The sequence below is a fragment of the Calonectris borealis genome, chromosome 8 (genome assembly GCF_964195595.1).
Source record: "Calonectris borealis chromosome 8, bCalBor7.hap1.2, whole genome shotgun sequence".
In the NCBI taxonomy this organism is placed as follows: Eukaryota; Metazoa; Chordata; class Aves; order Procellariiformes; family Procellariidae; genus Calonectris; species Calonectris borealis.
In genome coordinates, this window is record NC_134319.1 from 5,721,263 (window position 1) to 5,739,622 (window position 18,360).

Genomic DNA, 18,360 nt, shown 5'->3' on the forward strand with positions numbered 1-18,360 from the left:
GGGATTTCACAGCTATCAGTGTTATGGGCGGGCATTCAATAGCACAAAAAGTGCTATTTTTGCAGCTTAAAGATATGCATGTATTCTGTAAATCAAATTTTTGAACAAAGCATCACCCAGGGTGGCTAAGTTTGCCTTTTCCACTTATTCCTACAGGTGTTTTACGTCTCAGATCTCTTCAAGCCCAAGACGAAGACTTGCCTGCCTCCACCGCCCATCCGGAAGGAGATCCTTTCACCTGTGGACATCATTGAGCGGAATAACCATCACAACATGGTGTAGACCTTCGAGAAATCGGATGGATGTTCTATTTTATTTTAAATTTTTTTTTTTTTTTTTTTTTTGCAAAAAATGACTGCTGACAGCAACTACCTGCTGCTCTCAAATCTCATCAGACAGTAGAATGTAGGGAGAGACTTTCTTGCCCGACCAGTAAAGTCTTACTCTGTGGTCTTTTCAACTTGCAACATTTGGATGAAAGGGGTGGTGGTCAACTAAGTCAAAAGCGACAATGAGAAAGAAAAAACAAAAACAAAAAAAAAACAAAAGCCGAACAAACAAAGAGAGGTGCCGGAGTTCTGGATGTGCAATTGGTTTGAGTGTTCATGTTGTAGTGAACGCCAAATTGTTCATAGCCTAATGAACACTAAGGGATTTTTGGAAAGCTGGCCATCTTAGTGTTTTGTTTTTTTTTTTTTTACTATGAAGATTTCCAATGCCTGCGAGAAAAAAAAACAACTCACGACTAAATTGTATAGCACTATATACGAGAAACAGCACTGAGTCAAGATCTGGGATTGGTTTGTAAGAGTTGCTTTTTTCTCTTTTTGATACCAGTTTATTTTTGCCTCCTCTATTCCATACTGTGACTTAGTTTAGAAGAAGCTTGCCCATTCAAAGATCTCCGAAGGGTCTCTGTTCACACTACACGCCTTTAACGAGCAGTCCTGAGACGCGCGGTGAGGCTGAATAACTCCATCCTCCGTGCAGAGAAGCCACGTTTCTTCCTCTCCGCTCGCTCCCTGGCCAGGGTTCGTCCTGCCTGAGCCCCCGGGCGTGCGCAGCACCCACAAATGGCCCTTGTTGAAAAGAGCATCCTCCGCTTCCCGGCCATCCCCCCTCAAAAAATGGCAGCAGATTTTCTGCGCGCCCGCGGGAGCTGGCGGTTTCCAAGTGGGTAGCGGCGGCTCCGCCGAAGACGCGTTCGCACTACGACCTCGGGGCTGAGTCTCGGGGAAACTTTTATTCTGCAGTTTCGGGACGGGCTGCTGGGCGGCACGTCCCAGCCTGGCTGTCAGTCGGTTTGTGCATCCCCCTCTTCCTCCTTCTCCCTTGGCACCCCGGTGCACGCCATGGCAGGTACCAGGTCCTGTGCTCCGCTCGGTGACACCGGTGGTAAATCAGTCGTGCCTATATCGAGTGATTTTTTTTTTTTTTTTTTTTTTTTTTTTTTTGTGCCCGGAAACCACAGGTTCTTGGTTTGCAGCCCTTTCACAGAGCGCGTTTGCAAAGGGATCCCGCAAAGCATGCAGAACGGCCATTTGCACATCCTTCTTACAGAATCCGTCCTATCATTTCAACTATAGCAAGCTATGATTTTTTTATATATAAATATTATATAAATAATGTATAAAACCTTAAAAATTAACTATGTAAAATATTATTTCTGAAACAATTTTAGATATATCCACTATGACTATAAACTGTGTCCTGACCTGTGTTATTTACATTTTGCTGCTTAAAAAAAGCATTGAATTAATTTTTTTATAGTCGACTAAAATATTGTAGTTCTGTGGTAGTAATATTTTAATGAAAATAACTACAATTAGAGACATTTGTATAAAAAAAACATATTAAATCGTCTGTATTTTTGTAATGTTCCATTTTGTAAAGAGAAGAATATTCAAAGACTTTTGTAGAATACAAAATTGAAGTTTGTATCTGCGAAATTATTGCTGTATAAATGTGCTTTTTAAATAAAAGCTCATAACACAACTAAACATCCCGGTGCGAGTTGCATTCTGCCTTTGGCTTGACCTTCCCCTGCCAGAGAAATAGGGCCCTTGCCCAGCGGGACGACTGGGGTTGATCCTTTGGGATTTGATGATACACGAGGGCATCAGGTTAAAAAGGACCCGATACCACTTTTGATGGGCGTGCAAGAAGGTCCCACCAGCTCCTGGGAGATGCTGGGGGTGGGGACGTGCGTGGGTTTGCAATGCACTGCTCTTGCCTATGCCCAGTCTTTCAGCACATCCCTTTTTATTGAGGGTATCCCTTTTTCTTTAACAATATTATAAGCTTTAAAGAAATAGTATTTAAATAAAAGAGTCTGAAGAGCCGCAACCTGGTTGCTGGGTGGCCTGGACAGTCCCCGCCTAGGAGGACTCACAACTCTGCTCTGCGCCACCACCTTTTCCATGAAAAACAGACACTTTGCAGCTGAACAAAAAACCTGCAGCTCGCTGGGTTGCAAAGATGTGGGTGGAAGGGAAAAAAAAAAAAAGCCCACAACAGCATGTGCTCCCATACGCACACGTGCACAACATACGGTTACAAGGCAGCCTTGATTTTTTTTTTTTAATTTTTTTTTTTTTTCCTCCTCCTACAGAAGAAAATGAACGTCTTGGCGGTGACACACGGTCAGAGCTGCGTTTCGGCCACTCCTTGGGTGAACCGCATCGGCAAGATAACGCGGCACAGAAATAATTTGCAAGAATGCATGACAGGAAGCGAATACCACATCAAACTGCAAATAAGTAGCAGGTGGAAATTAAGCAGGCAGAACTCAGCTAGCACTTGCTATTATTATCCTAATTAGTAGTAATATTTTATTACGCGTGGAAAAACTTCGTAAACCCGCACCTGTCCTAAATGCAAAGGGAGTTTTTGTGGTGCCGCGTGTGATTTGAAAGCGTTTGGGGGTTGAGTGTGTTGTAGAGGAGAGACTTCAGCTGCAGGGCAATGGCCGTGAGGACAGACTCTTAATCTCCGGTTTATCTCCAAAATACGCTGCCTGGGTCTAAGTAACCCGGGTGGGAGGAGGAAACCCTGCCACGTCTGCCTGCGGCTGCCTGGTAAGAGCTCGGCCCCGTGGACACCTTCACGTGCGGGGCTGGCTCGGGTCCAGCAAGCGCCGGGCTGAGAAAAGGGTTTGCTCACATCTTAACCCCCAGCTACTTGGAAGAAAACAGGAATACAGATGTCTGGGTGAAAGAGGAGGGCTTGGAGAAGTGTCAGAGGGGAAACGGCACAGGAGGCGATAAGAGCCGGGGCAGAGCCGGTGGTGGTGGGGCTGGCGAGTCGCCGGACCTCGCTCAGGATGTGCGGGTCAGGTCGGGGAGAGGGAGAAAAGGCCACGGATAAATTTATGGAAGGCAACAGGCTTGAACGTTATAGCGCGGGGCTATCAGCAGTGCCAAGTCCTATTTCTGGCTGAGCGATGGTTTTAGCGCCGTTGTTTCCTCCTCTGCTTCCCGTCCGCCTCCCCTGTGCCGCCCGGTCCCATCCGTGCCCTCGGGCTGGGGGGATAAGGGCAGCTTTGCTCGGCAGCCTGTGCCCATGGGGGTGCAGCTTTGCCGGCGCTTCACCCCTGCCAACTGCTTGCGCAATAATTAAAGGGGAGTGATAATTGCTGAAGGCATGGATGGGAGAAGGCGATACGTGGTGGCATGGTCCGCAGAGACCTTTCTGGGTTAGCAGAGCGTAGAGTAAAAGTTTAAGCGCTACAGGAGGAACGAGCGCTGATATTAAATGAGCATTTCAGAGAAACTCCGAAGAGAAGTGAAAGCATTTGGTGGGCCGGCCGAAGGAGCAGAAGGGTAGGTACCACAAGCGGTGACGGGGCATATCTCTCACCATCGCTTCCTGTGGGGCAGGAAGGAGGTGAAAGAGAAATGGGTGAAATAGAAAAAAACCCAACCCCAACCCCAGCCGAGCGCTAGGATCCCAAGGCAACCGCTTCTGCGGGCGGTCCTCAAGCAGCGTTAGCGCGCGCAGCTGGAGCTTGCACCTCGCACCGCTGTGACGTTTGGTCCTGCACGCAAATGCACGTCAGCAGGGATGTCGAACAGCCGGGAGACTTTGGGGCTGGTGGTTTGCACGCTGCTCCGCACGCTGCAGCTCTCTGCGGCTATCCCGGCGAGGGAGACGGATGAACAAACTCAGGTGCGTTCGTGCAAACAAGGCGCGTCGCTGGAGCCCAAGGCTGGATGCTGGTTGTGGCCTTTAGTGCTGCAAAATCTGGGCTCTGCTCACGCCAATGCTAATCGGAGGCTGCGGAGCACCCAGCACAGCCCTCTGCCTTTGATGCTGGGGCCTGGCTGGCTGATCCTTTCTGCACAAGGGGCCGTTCTGGTCAAACCTGTCTTTTTTTGTACAGGGACCGGTTCGGCGTGTTTTCACAGGCAGGGATTCCTGCGTGCACCTGACTGCCATGGGAGCAGGTCGTCTTTTGTTCCAGGGTAAGAAAAGTTTACGCAAGCTCCAGGTTCAGCCGTGTTTCGGTGTACCTAAACAGCTTCACTCAGCAAGAATGCTTGGCAGCCTTCAGAGGCTGAAGCTGCTGTACTTCTGCTCAATGATTTTCGGATATGAAGTTCTCAATCAAGGGTGGGGGAGGGAGGAGGTTCGCCCCGCAAGCAGAGACCTGTTTTTCTCATGCTCCAAGCCTGCCTTGTTTTGAGTGTCCGAAGTTTTCATCCAGCTGTTTGTAAAGATAAAACTAACAGTCAGCCGTGGAGCCAGAGGACATCTGAGGTCCTGCAGCACCAGAGGGCTGATGTCAAGCCCACATCCATGGTTGGGGTGCAGCATGGCCGTCCCTGGAGCCAGCACCCCGCATCGGCTGCATTTCTCCCCGCCATCTCCCCTTTCTCTTGACACACCCTCTGCCTCCATCCACCGTTCTCCTCCCAAAAGGCAAGCGATTCCTACCTTGTGTTTATCTTTAACTCTGGAGACCAGATCAGAGGTTCAGATTTTATGAATGAAGTGAATCACTTGCCTCCTGGCTTCTGTAAACATGGTCCATACACCTGCCCACAGACAGGAGCTACTGCCTGTCTCCTCCAGACCTTCCTACCCTTGTTCCCTGGGCGCCAGGTGATGGTCCTGACACAACCCCGACGGCCACTGCCTTGTCTTACCAACCTACGTCAAGGTTGAACAGAAGCTGTCGCCTTCACCGAAGGAAGCAGGAGGTGGAAAACAACCTCCTGTTGACTCAGCGGGGGGAAAAAAACACACAAACAAACCCCAAAACCCAACAACTTTCAATTATCACCTTTGCACGCCACCCCCACTGGCACCAGCCGGCGCGGGAGTGCCTGCGTTAGCTTGTCTTGAGTTATAATTTCCTCGGGGCACAGACTACACCTATGTATGTGTTTGCGTAGTAGCGATCAGACTGGTTGTGATGAATCCCCGCCCCGTCCTATCTGTAGCTAGAAGGGAGCGAAGTCACCGGGAAAATCTCCCGGTTTCCTTAGAAAGTCTCGTTCTGCGAGTTCCTGCCCTGCTCGAGAGCCGCCAACTGCCACCGCGGCGGTAGCTCGCAGGCAACGCTGCTTTTAATATATAGTGGCGCAGCCTTGCGTAGCATTTAATTTTTGTCTTTAACCCAGAAAATAACCGTCTTGGCTTTTTTGTTTTTTTTAATCTCTCATCAGGTGACGCTCAGCGCTGTGTTTCGGGACACGTGAAGTGGGAGGCTGCCAGCTAATTCGCTGCTGGTGGCAAAGGCATCAGCATCTGCGGGGTTTAAAGGCATGAACTCTACGGGGTTTGATCTCACTTTATGCTAAGGGTTCATAACCAGCAGGAACAATGGGCTATTATTTAAGAAAAACACCTTTTAGTGTTTCCACGTGTCAGCAGAAAGTTGAGAAAAAGAACCACCAAAACACCAAAATATGTGTACACACACATCTACGGATGGGAGAAATGGGAATTGAGGGGAATTCAGCCTGCTCCTGAAGGCTTTGAAGTGATTAAAATTATACCAGAACTTGAAACAATGCGATTTCTCTTTCCCACCTGAAAAATGAATAAAATGAAACAAAGTTATCACTTAGTTTGTACAGGAACTGGTGTGAAAAGCTTGGCTTTCCAGCCGCACTTTGACATCTCCATTTCCAGGTGTGTGGTGTGAGTGCACGCTAGCTGAGGTCAGCCTGAGATATAAATTAAATAAAGGAGCGTTTAATTCGTGCTGGGCTGATCTTTCCCCTGAAGAAACATCATGAACGGAACAGGAAGAACTGTGCTGTTTTAATAAGGAACTCAGAAATAAAGTAAAATCTAAAAAATAAAATAAAACAAATTAAAATAAAATAAAACAAATTAAAATAAAATAAAATAAAGAAAGAAATAAAATAGAATCTAAAAAAGAAAAGAAACCCTCTTTTTATCCGAAGGAGGAAGGGAGCCAGATCTCCCGTGAGCACCATCATTTCAAAGAGACCTGCCTTCTGCACAAGTGCATAATTTGCTTATTTTCAAAGAAATTTTAGTGATGTTCAAGGCAAATGAATAACATTGCTCCAGCCTCCCAGGGCTTGTCTGAACAAGAAAAGTTGTTAATGTTTAATATGAGGTAAAATTGTAATCCATTTCATTAAACTGTGTAGATATTCTTAGTTCAGTTTTAAGCAGGATTAGTCCTGTTTACCTCAAGTCAAGTAAGCACAAGTATAACTTCAACTGATACAAGCCTTGCTTAAATTAAAGGAAGAATAGCTACCAAGGCTTGGGTGGGGGGGAAAGCCCATTGAAGCTTCTTTTTAAAACAAAAATTGGGGTTTGCTTTGATTTTTTTTCTTTACAAAGTATTTCTTTCCATGGGAAAATCATAAAAACTAGAAAAAGTCCATGAAAGTTTTGCTTGTAAATGATGAGACGATTGCAGCTGAAAAAACACTGCTTAATTCAAAAGAGGTAATTCTTTTCAGCAGAGCCAGCCTAAGCGTCCCCTTGAATGGATGCAGTGGGAGCCTGGGCCGGTTAGCCATGGCACTTTCAACTCACCCATTTCTGAGAGTCACCAACACCGACCGTAAACAAAGGAATCAACGCCGAGGCCAGCAGGACGCTCCAGCCCTGCTCAGAAATCATCCAGCAGCTCTTGCGTTTAAACCTTGTAGCCCATGACTAAGGTACTGCATCTCCTTTAGAAAGCCATCCAGGATTCATGTAAAGATGCCAAATTATATCGGATTTACCACAACCCTTGGCCAGCTGTCCCGCCGGCTGATTGGCCTCACTGTTAAAAGCGTGTTGTTAATACTTTTCATTACTAACTGCTTCTGGGTTCCCATGCCCCATATCCCTTTGCTTTTATTATCAAAAAAACCTCGCTCTTATTAAATCGTGCCATTTTCCCGTAGATGAATCCCCTGGTTAACTTTTCATGGGGTTTGCTCATAAAATAATGCTTCTAAATTTAAAGCTTGCTCACTTTTTGCTCAGGTTTCTTCTTGCCCTACAAGAACGTAAGGCTGCAAACTAACACAAAATCAGTGGGGAAGGGACTAGCTGGGGACCAATTTTTCTTTGTACAAGCAATTAGATAGGAACACCTTCTGTTTGTAGGTCAGATTTAATCTGACGCTCTCCAAGAGGAGAGATTCCTTATCAGGTCTTAACCCCTCCACCTTCCAGGCCCTGGGAGAAGAGTGGCTTGATAGCATTCGTCCTCCTTCATGCCTTCTTCAGGCAGGCACCTTATCTGCTAGACCTCAGGGTACTTCTGAAAAACAGATAATCCTCTCTCCTGGGGTTCTCCGAAGCTGCAGAAGAGCCCTTTTTTCAAGAGGAACGTTAATGACTTCTGTGCCAACGTGCAAGATGCATTTCTTCAAGCAACGTTGATGGGTGGGCAGCATTTCCAAGCTTGGAGGGTAAGTCACTTCTTATTCACTTTATACTTGGTATAAATCAGGTGTGATGCTGTTAGGTATGTGGGGCCACCATGAGCTAAGATACGTATGGCACAAGTCTTAGAGGTTTGGAGATGACTCCTTGGGGTGATGTGAAGCTGGAGGGTTAAGAAGTCTCAGGAAGATGTTTTTTGTCATGGATTGACATGTACTTTAATATTCATACAGCAAAAGTATTTATAATCATTTCAGCTTTTCAAAGGAGCTACGAAGGAACTAGAAGTTGCCTCTATGCTAAATTCTTGCACTGCAGCTGACATACCAGTAGAGCCAGAGCCGAATGCAGATTTGACCTTGCTGAAAGCAAACAGCAGCACACTGGGCTGATAACGGATAACTGCACAGACACCGGCGAACGTGAGCTGAACAAAAGGCTGCAGAAGACTTTCCACCCACTGTATGCTAATAAGCCGGAGGGGTAAGGGGAGGGATGCTAGGCAGAGGGTTACGTCTTCAGTCTTATTTATTAAGGACAAGATATTCAAATAACTGTGTGCCTGCTCCTTGTCTGAACTGGCACTGAAATTAGGAAGGCAATTGCCTTTCTAAACTCTTCCAGGAAGATTTGAATAAAGAAGGCAAGCTTACTGGAGGCATAAAGCCATGCATGTCTTATCTTGCAACGAAGGGAGCAGTTCCCCGCGGAAGTGGGCCAGGCAAGGCACCGAGCAGGTGGATTAACTGTTCAGAGGAAAGAGCATGGAAAGTAGCTTTCTTGCAGAGCAGGTCTCCATACAAATAAATAGGAGGCAGCACGGATTAGTGCTTAAGCTAATGAACCACCCGTCAGACCTCTCTGGGAGAAGATATTAGCACATAGCGGTACAGCCTTCGACAGGCTGGCACCTCGCAAGGAGCCAGAGGGTTCGGTAGAGAACAGGCTGCCTGTAGCCAACCTCCCAAAATACACATTGTGCTTTAATGGAAACCTAACACAAACATTTCCAGCACAGGACCTGTAATGAGCTTCCAGTTTGCCTCAGGACGTTTTCTCCCAATTTGGTTATATTTATGAGCAGCTATTTTTGCTTAAGTACAGAAGGGGGAAAAAAAATTGCATGGATTGAGTTCCACTTGCCCCTGCACCCACCACTGCAATGGGGAAGGGGAGACCTTTTGGGGTGGTTCATGTCCATAGATCAGCTGCTGCGTTTTATTTTTTGTTGTGGAGGAAAATATATACATTTTTACAGATAAAAGCCATAAAGGGGTTTATTAAACAGAAAATGAGCTTAAGAACACAGAGAGGCAAAACCAGTTGTGTGGTGCCAAGGTGGATAGGAGTAGGGTGAGGCTGGGGCATAGAGATGGGTTTGGCTCTAAAGAAGTCACCCTTCTCTGCCCATGGAAAACCTTTCATGGTTGGGTTTAGGTACTCCAGGAAACCGGGACGGGTGTCAGGAGTCAGAAGGGAAGTGTATTCTTCAGGGACAGCCGTATGGTGTTCCCCCTACCTACACTATCAGCCAAGGTAGGTAACCTTATGCAGAGGAAGCCAGTCCGCTGCTATTTCTAGTTACCAAAAACGTCTGGGGTTTCTTCTAGCCACTCCTCACTTTATTAAGGCAGCTTTGAGTTTGGGGTTTCCCTTGAGAAATTCCAATATTTTACTGTGTATTTTCCTTCTGAATTGAGACAGAAAATCAAAATATTAACTTTTTTTTTATGGAATAGGAAATTCCAAACAATCCCCATTAGGAAATGTTAAACATTTTTGTGCAAATCTGTTTGCCCATCTACAGCGCAGCCCCGCATAGTTGCAGGCACCAAGCACAAAAGAAGCGTCCTTGACTCCAACATCACTTACAATCTCAAAGCATTCAAGGAGTATATTTTTTTTTTCTTTAGTGCTTCAAGACGTGCTACAAGCAGCATAAGAAGATTCATTATTTTTAAGTAAGCATAGCGGCAAGGCTTGCTCTTGGCCAGCCCACCGGCTGGGGTAGAAGTGTGGTGAGCTAAGCTCGCGTTCACCGAGGCAGCATCTGTGCAAGTGCATTTGCTTACCGACCTGTGAGATATTGCCTGGAGCCTTGCTCCTGAGCTCAGTAAAACCCGGTCCTCCCGGCATAGCTGCCGGGTTCCTTAGCAGAGGTTACCTGTCTCCTTCTCCCCCCCAGCTGGGCAGGTACCCCGAGCTAATCGCCCCTAAGGGCTTAGCAGATGCTAGACATGATGCAGCCATCCCCGTGTTAAAACCTCCGGGGAAGGTGATATTTGTTGTAACAACCCATTTCCTCTCCCTAGAGCAATGCAGGGAGGTAAAGTGGGAGTTAACATGCCAACGATAATGAAGTGATGGGGATTAAAATGACTCCAGTGATACAAGTAGCCCAGCTCAGGTTTCCCGTGCAGTTTGCTGTGCAGCACCTGCCAAGCACCCAAAGGTCTCTGCGAATCTCAGTGTTGCTCTGGGAGGTTATTTAGGTGCTCTGCTCCTGCAGATTTTAACAGGAGTTGGTGCTAACTGGGAGCAAGGGGTCTAAATAACCGTTTATGTAAGGGCCCCACGTCCTGAGCGTGAGCCCTGCACGCTGCACCCACGCTCTGCTACCGACACATCGTGCCTGCCATAAATAGCGTTAAGTCATATAATGCTTAATCTGCATAAGCCCATCATAATTAGATAAAAGTCAAGCGAAACATCCTTCACCTTCTGTAAATAACTTAGGCCAGAGTCAAAATAAGTGCCAGCAGAGAGAGCGTGTTCTTACAGCAACGGGATTTCCAGGAATGCTGCTTTCCTTCCCGAAAAATCTCTGTTGTCTGAATGCGCTCGGCATTTGAGCAAACAGGGGCTAAGCCAAAGTGAGAACTAACTGCCGGGGCTCGGCAGCACATGTTTCACATTAAGGAGCTGTTTGAGGGGCCTATGTGGCTTAGTGGATAAATCATCAGGTTTGTCCCCTTGCAGCTCGCAAGTCCAGAACAGCCTGTGGTCCTAAAGGAGAAAAAACTCAGCCTAAGCTCAACAGTTTCCATCACAGAGGTTGTGCTCTGGTGTGAAACAGCCGGCGCACAGGGCAGGTCTGTGGGCTGGACCCGTGGGAAACCCCAACCCCACCTTACGTGGGGCATTGGGAGGTGTTGTAGGATGCGACAGTCCCAGCCCTGCCTGTCCACGGGTCTCCTCCTCGATCCACAACCTCGGCAGCAAGCACGAAACATGGGAAAAGGGCTGAAAACAATGATGAAACACAAGCCCGAGGATCCAGCATACAAATAGCAAAGGAAGGAGAGAGAAATACTACCATAGTCTTTAAATATCCGTGGAGGAAACCAGCCAGGAGCCAGTGTGGCTACAGGGGGATGGGCTGGAAGCTACTGACAGATGATCCCGGTATTACTGAGAGTCTAAGTGGATTTCTAACCACCTTTTTCACAAAAAGAAGCCGAATGTCACATCCTAGAGATTGGGTTCATTTTCTTGGGAGGAAAAGGTCTGCTAAAAGCCTTTAATAGCTCCTATTCAGGCAATCGTGATTATAAGGAGCTGGGAGGAAGCCGGGCCTGATATATGAGATGTCAAAGACTTGAAGGCGGTAAACAAGGGTAGGGGAGTATTTGTTTTGACAGCACGCTCAGAACACAGGAAACATCAAGCAATAAGAGGGACGACTCTGCACAGGAGTTCCCAGTCCTATATTTAAGAGCAAATCAAACTAAGGGAGGACCCTGCAAATTATAGACATCTACAAATAACCCCAGACCTTTTGTCTCAGCTGTGGGAAGATCCTGAGGACACCGATAACAGAGACGGCATTGCACAACGCTGGGAAACAGGGGACCTGGTGGTGTGTCCACTCTGCCCAGGATCTTGGCTCTAACTCTGGCTACAGGCTGCAGGGGAAGGTGGAGAGAGCCCGGGAGAGGATAATTATGGAATAACCTGTTGATGGAGGAAGTGGCTTCCCAACCTCTCTTTACTTAGGGCTTGAGTTCTGCTCAAAAGCAGGAAGATTTATAGCCCTCCCCGTGGTCGTGTTGTTTTCTCCTTCTGGCCAGATCAGTTTAATAAATGAGAGGTAGGAAAAAAACTGCTGAAAAGCAAAGCCCCTACAGTGATGCTGTGTCACGTCATTAAATAAGGGGACTTTTTACTTAAGAGGAGTTGTTTGACCCATAATTACAGCTAAAGTCCCATTTGGAAAATGGCTTTCAGTCTATAGGGGCTTCTCCTGTAATTTTAACAGGATGCAGCATGTGAATCCTCAGCCTCTATTTTCGAGGGCAGCATAAAGCGATTATGTAATATTAAATAGCAGCTGTTCTCCAGGCTGGAAGGGGCTCTTCATTGCTGGGCGATTCTGCTATACACAAAGGCTCTTTCTGAAATTAAATACTCTCTGTAAATGTCAAATAGTATTTGGTTCTCATTCCTGAGATCTGCACGCAATTCCTTGTAGCAAAACGTAGGCTGAAAACTAACCTGACTTGTACGACAGAATGAGTATCGAATGGGAATTTCCAAATCCCAGCATCACTGGGGCAGCTGGAGCTCCGAAGATTATCAAAGGAGAAGATATCGCAGTGTCCTGAAACACGGGTTTACCACGCTTGCAATATTTACTGTCCCCCAAGATTGGATTGGGGATGGCATGTTTAAACATGTTGCCTCATCGCCATTTCAATCTAAACCAATTATGAATCTATAAACCAGCTCCGAGGTCACCAGGCAGCTTCTTCGGTGATAATAATAATTACATTCCTTGCATTTACACTGCATTTTTCATTTGTAGATCACAGGGGACTTCATCAAAGCAGGCAGCAATCATCACTTCCCATTATTACCAGCAGAGAAAATGAGGTGCGGGGAAGGTAAACACCTTGTTTGTCCCAATCTAGGGGTCAGGTGAGGGGGGTGGCAGGAATTAGGAACCCCATGGGACCTTATTCCAAGGACAAGCCATAGCTACTGACCTACTCTCTCAAATGGATTAGCATGAGATGATTGCCCAAAACCTAATGGTGAGGAGATGGCTGGGAAGTTTTGGATGAACCACTTCTGCTTTGTTCTTTATTTTTTCTTTGTTTTCTTCAAAAAGAAACATTTCATAGTAGCCAGCTCCTTCTGATAAAGCCCTCCTGAAGAAAGGTTTCTTGACATCATAAGGTACTTTGTGGTCAGAAAACGTGTGTATTTAGCCACAAAGGCCCTCGACGGAGATGTGGGAACCCCAGACCTGTGTCATGGCCAAATCTCCCCATCCCTGATGAACTTCTGGTCATGGTCTCATTGGCATGGTGCAGCTGGTCCAGGTTGCTCACAAACGCATGATACATCCAGCCAAAATACGTAGCAGTTAGCCATCTTGCATGCCGGCAGACTCCTGCTTTAACTATTTCTCCAAAAAGTATTTAAAATGCTTATATCCCCCAATGTCTGGATTGCAACCAGTTGTGGGACAAGACACGAGCTGTCTTCCTATCTGAAAGCTTTGAAAGGTGTTGGTCTCACATCCACTTCTCAGCGAGCAGGGCTAAGTTTTGACATCTCAGCAAATTTTTCTGCCCGTCCTCATATGGGAAATTTCCTGCCCATATTTAAGCCTTGCACAGGCTCTTTCTGCTGTCACTCCCTCTAACAAGGGAGTTGCAAAAAAAGAGTAAACCCAAAAAAGACAAGCCTGTAAAAATGTCCTTTGCCATATCCTCTTAAGACAGATATTAATACTGCCTTATCCAATTGTACATTTTCATTTCATATCACTTTTAATCAGACTCCAGTTTCATTCCAAAATTGAAGTCTGGGAAAAATAGCAATTTTTTTTTAATAAGAAATGTTGCCTTTTTGGGGAAAAAAAAAAAAAAAAAAAATCTCCTCTTGATTCTTACTGAGCAGTTCTTCAAGAGCTGGAGTGCTTTATAATGCATAAAGTCATTTGTGTTTTGCATTCAGCAATGCTTTGGGCTTTTGCCTGTAGTTGTGCAAAGTTTCAGCAAAAATAACCCAGTGAGAGTTATTTCAGTTTTTGATTCACATTTTGGTGTCAGAAAGGAACTGAGATCTCAAAGATGGAATTTTGCAAGTCTACACTTCATTTAATAGTTGTCTGAATCAACTCCATGAAAGCTTCTATTGCTATTATTGTCCTGGCCTCCCTCACTAGAACAGGCGTATTCCCTAAAAAATGAGGAGTTTGCAAATTAGGGACAGAAGAAAGACTGGCATCCCAGGTTCTTTTAAATACGAAGGTGCGCTTTGCAACTTTAATTTTTTCGGGTTGGTTTCTATTCATTCAGTTTTGCATTTGAGGAGAGGCAGGTTCACAACAAAAGCCAAATGATCAGCTCTGTTGAGCTCTGTGCTTTGCACTGGTTTGATTTTCTTTTTTCCCCCCAAAACAGCTGGCCTACTGTAAGGCAAATGGTTGCAGACTCACAAACTCAAAACCAAAATCCCGAACTGGAGGTTAAAACCCCTCATGTCCTGCAGGAGCAACAGAGCGTTTTATTGCAAGGCGTAACAGTGATTATTTGGGGGGCCAGGGCTGTGCTTGCTGGCAGCTCCCTGGACAGATTTGTGTCTCCACCGAGTTTTGGGCAAGACTCGCCAAGTTCCGTGTCCCCAGAGAACCTGAAATGTGTGTTGTTTTCTGTTTTACACAGCTCCCAAGGGCAGAGGGAGGAATTAAATCCCATCCCAAGTGAGGCCGCTCGCCCTCAGCGAAGGAGGATCCGGCATGGAGGTGCTAATGTGTCTAATAAAACCATCACGGCGGGAAAGTGTCGGGAGTCTCTTTTCCAATGGAGCCCATCTAAATACCAGTCCTCCATGACAGCACATGTTTAGGCTATAAAAACCAGCAAAGAAAAGGATCTTTGCGTTGACTTCACTTCCTACATGCATATCCTCCATGGCCGACCTCGGGGGTGGCTCAGGAGCCGGGGTGGGAGCATCAGCAGCTGCCAGGGAGCCAGAGCCGGGGCCAGAGCCGGAGGAGAGCAGAGTGTCATGCGTAGCAACCACCAAGTACTTTAGGATATGATACGGGGACAGAAAATGGAAGAGGAGCCAGATTTCCTTGGGAGATAGGGCCAGCAGATCTGGGAGGCGAAGGCTCGCTGACCTGGCAGGTGATTGCCATCCCCAGAGGATGCTGCAAAGCGAAGTCCCCGACAGCCGCTTGCCGTCGAGTCGCACCGCAAGCCTCCTCTGCTTCCAAGGAGATAAAACCAGTCTGCGGACGTCGTACGTTTAAGCTGATTTAGATACAGCTGGCGTGCTGGGAGCTGAAGGTAATTTATTTCTCTTGGCTGATGACCCGCTCCCTTCGAGAGCTGCGTTTTCCAAGAGCTCTCTGCTTGGCCGCAACATTTGTACCTCTGACAATTATTGTTATTTTAATATTAGGCTAAGAGCTAATGTATTAGGCTAATATATTAAGCTGGTAGCCTGTAGACTCTTTAGCGAGTCTGTTTTGGTGACACATGAAGGAGATTTTATAGATAGGCTGTTCAAACCCAGCTCAACCCTAGTCTGGCATTTAACTGCGGCTTGCAGAATATAATGGCTGAATGCATTTCGCCCATGCCCACAATAACTCTCTTTGACTGCAAAAGACGTTCCAATAAACATGTCATTCAAATGCGAACGTATTCCAGTAAAAATTAGTGAGCTGATGCTATGAATAACCTGCAGAGCTATAGTGTAGTTTCAATTGCCCTCCCATCAGACAGGACCGAGATGATTAACACCAGATCAGCCATGATATTTATATTGCTCGGATCATGGTGTGTCATAAGCAAATGCAAAATTGCATACTGTATTGTAACAGCAGGGATGGGAAGAGCCACGTAATGAGCTGGTTTTATAGTGAGAAACAAATGGGATTGTAACACAACCCTGGAAACAAGGGAGTGCTTCCAAGCGGGGCGAGGGAACAGGGCAGCGGTGTGTGAGAGCAGCGCTGAGAATGACTCTTGGGTTAAATCAAGTAATTTATATAAACAGAGGTGTTGGGTGGGGGTTTTTTTCTTTTTTCCTTGCAGCAGCTTCAGATGATATAGCATGGATTTGAATAAAAGCCGTGAGCAACAAATCCCCAGACCTGGCCAGCTTGGGAGAACATTTTATAAAGTTAATTATTTTTGTTTGTTTGTGCTAAAATTAACCATGGCTAGTTTTACTATTATCCTCTTTCCGTCTCCCCTATTTTATTAATAACGGGGTTCCCTCCTGTGAATCTGCCCCTCTAACCAAGGAGTCCCTCCCCCACCTGCGGCCCCTTTCCACCGAGTGCTATTTTGTAAGATCTCTTGTCACCAGGGCTCTGCGAAGACTTAGGCGTGTAATGGGAAACATGTGTCTTTCCCTGGCGCTTGCAATCCTACCCCGAGGAGCTCCGGCGAGGGCTGAAATGGGAGTGCTCTCTGGGAGTCGGGGAGCTGACGGGGAAAAGCTCGGAGCCAGAGACGGCAACTTGGGTGTTTTTTGTTTTCTTCAGAAGTGCAGGATCTCACACAAGAACGATAGCAGCAAACGGCGGTTTGGGGGGACGTTGGGCAATAGGGCTCGTGACAAGCAGCCTAGACAAAAGGGAGCAAGGGGAAAATAAATGGCTTTTTAGAAGACGGCAAAAGCAAAATGATGGGAAAACAACCCCCAGATTGGAGCCTCGGCCCGCCACAGTATTGCACATTTTCCTGAGCGAGAGAAAAAAGAGGAAGAAGCTGGAGGAGATGCAGAGAAGTTGGGGACTGATTGGGTGGTTTAAATTATTTTTCGTGGATCATCACCATGAAAAAGAAAAGTGGTCATCATAATACTGCGTGCATGATATATGATATGTAATACACATAATATATATGGGATAATGGGCCGCCTCATTCCTCATTGTTAGTCCTTCTGTATGTTTTAATCTGTGGTCTTCTGGGCAAAGGAGATCCTGTAAAGAAATCAGTGCACTGCACAAGGATGCCAGGCCCAGAGTATGAGTGAGGTTTACTCCAGCGATAAAACCTGCTCATCTCCTTGGCCACCTCCTTACATTTTCTGGGGTACCGGGTGGTAAGAGCTTCTCAAGCTGCTGTCCAGCCAGAAATACAATCCAGAGCAATGAGGACCCAGGTCCAATTGCCATGTCTAAAATTCGTGTGACTAGGCCTCCTCTGGGATTAAACACTGGAATAACAAAGCACGCAGGATCTGGCCGGTATCTGACAGCCAGTGCTTCTGGGTTTCCAACCGCCAACTTCATTCCGAGAAAAAAAAAAAATTAAAAACTCAGGCTAAGGCTGAGGCACGTTGTTGTTTCCTTGCGAGTTCACTTGCAAAGGTCACTGCTCCTCTCCCCCCACCCCAGTGTCTCTCTGCAACTCTTTTGTTTGTGCAAGACTTCAGGAATTAAAACCTCATTTCAAGGGCTATGAGTAGACCACAGCAGCGATACACTGCGCTGATTATCAGCAGCAGGCGAGCTTTTCCCCGTCAGCTCTTTCGCTGCAGTAGTGTGCAAGATCTATATGGCTTACGCTGATTTTTCTTGCCTGTAATTTTCTTTTGCTAGCTAACAGGGACTCCATTGCATTAGCGGAACAGACTTATCATGATAAATTACATAGGATTATATTGTTACAGGGAATTGCCATCACCTCAGCAGTAATAGAAAGAAAAGAAAAAAAAAAGATAAATAGATAAATAACTGCAAGATAGCTGGGAGTGCAGTGAGAAGAGAAATGGCCCTGGTAGGGGAGCAGATAGATGCCTTCCTCAGGTAAAAAGATTCATTTAAGGAGACAGCACTCTGGGAAATCTTTGTATGAAAGAGCTAAGCTGTAGGAAAGCAATTGTCTTTATGGAAAAGGTGGGGGTTTAGGGGTTCCCAGGGGTTTAAGGTTTCTAGATCTGGAGTTCATTTGTCAGTGCGATGATGGGAACACCATTTTCAGAAATGAACAGCAATTTTCAGTGGCCTAATTTCTGGGTAAATAGATAGAGAAACCTTGGAAGAGGCTGGATTTTCCAGAGGCAGCTGGTATCTCCCCTGGGAAAGTCAGGCTTCTTGCAGCAGGACCCTTGAAAACTGAGGGAGCCCCAAATCACTCGGTGCTTTTGCAAACAGGCACATCATTGATTAAAGGCCTGGCAGGAATGTTATCTTTCCTGGCCTCTTGCATAACAGAGGCTAGATAATTAAATTTTATAATCTTTGCATCAAACCTGTAATTCCCTGATTGCGTTAGAGTGTGTCTTTGAGAAAAAGCCCCAACTTAAATGCCCGGAGAAGGGTCTTGCCTCCCTGAGCAGTCTTTACAGTTGCCCATTAGAAAGGGTCATGACTAGAAATGGTTTAACATTTCCACCTCCCATTCGGCCTGATCTTATCTGGGTTGAGCTTCCAGCCCTGACATTGTTTCTGCTGGCTCAATGAAAGACTGATTTGCCATCAGCAACCCTTTCCCTGCTGTGTGGACCAGCCAG

The 18,360-nt window shown here is 46.3% G+C and overlaps 1 protein-coding gene and 1 long non-coding RNA gene across 2 annotated transcripts in view; both read left to right on the top strand.

The window, feature by feature from the left end:
• The window catches only part of PLPP3 (phospholipid phosphatase 3), a 47,118-nt gene extending 44,514 nt beyond the window's left edge, over window positions 1-2,604 (top strand). Inside the window, exon 6 of the mRNA XM_075155695.1 lies at window positions 157-2,604. Coding sequence (XP_075011796.1) covers window positions 157-282 — 126 coding nt within the window. The 3' untranslated portion in view covers window positions 283-2,604. The remainder of the gene's footprint in view (window positions 1-156) is intronic.
• A 4,413-nt stretch (window positions 2,605-7,017) lies between these two features.
• LOC142085236 (uncharacterized) lies at window positions 7,018-14,015 on the top strand. The gene is made up of 3 exons (XR_012674589.1): window positions 7,018-7,154; window positions 7,660-7,898; window positions 12,677-14,015. It is a non-coding gene; the product is annotated as an uncharacterized LOC142085236 (long non-coding RNA).
• The last annotated feature ends 4,345 nt before the right edge of the window (window positions 14,016-18,360 follow it).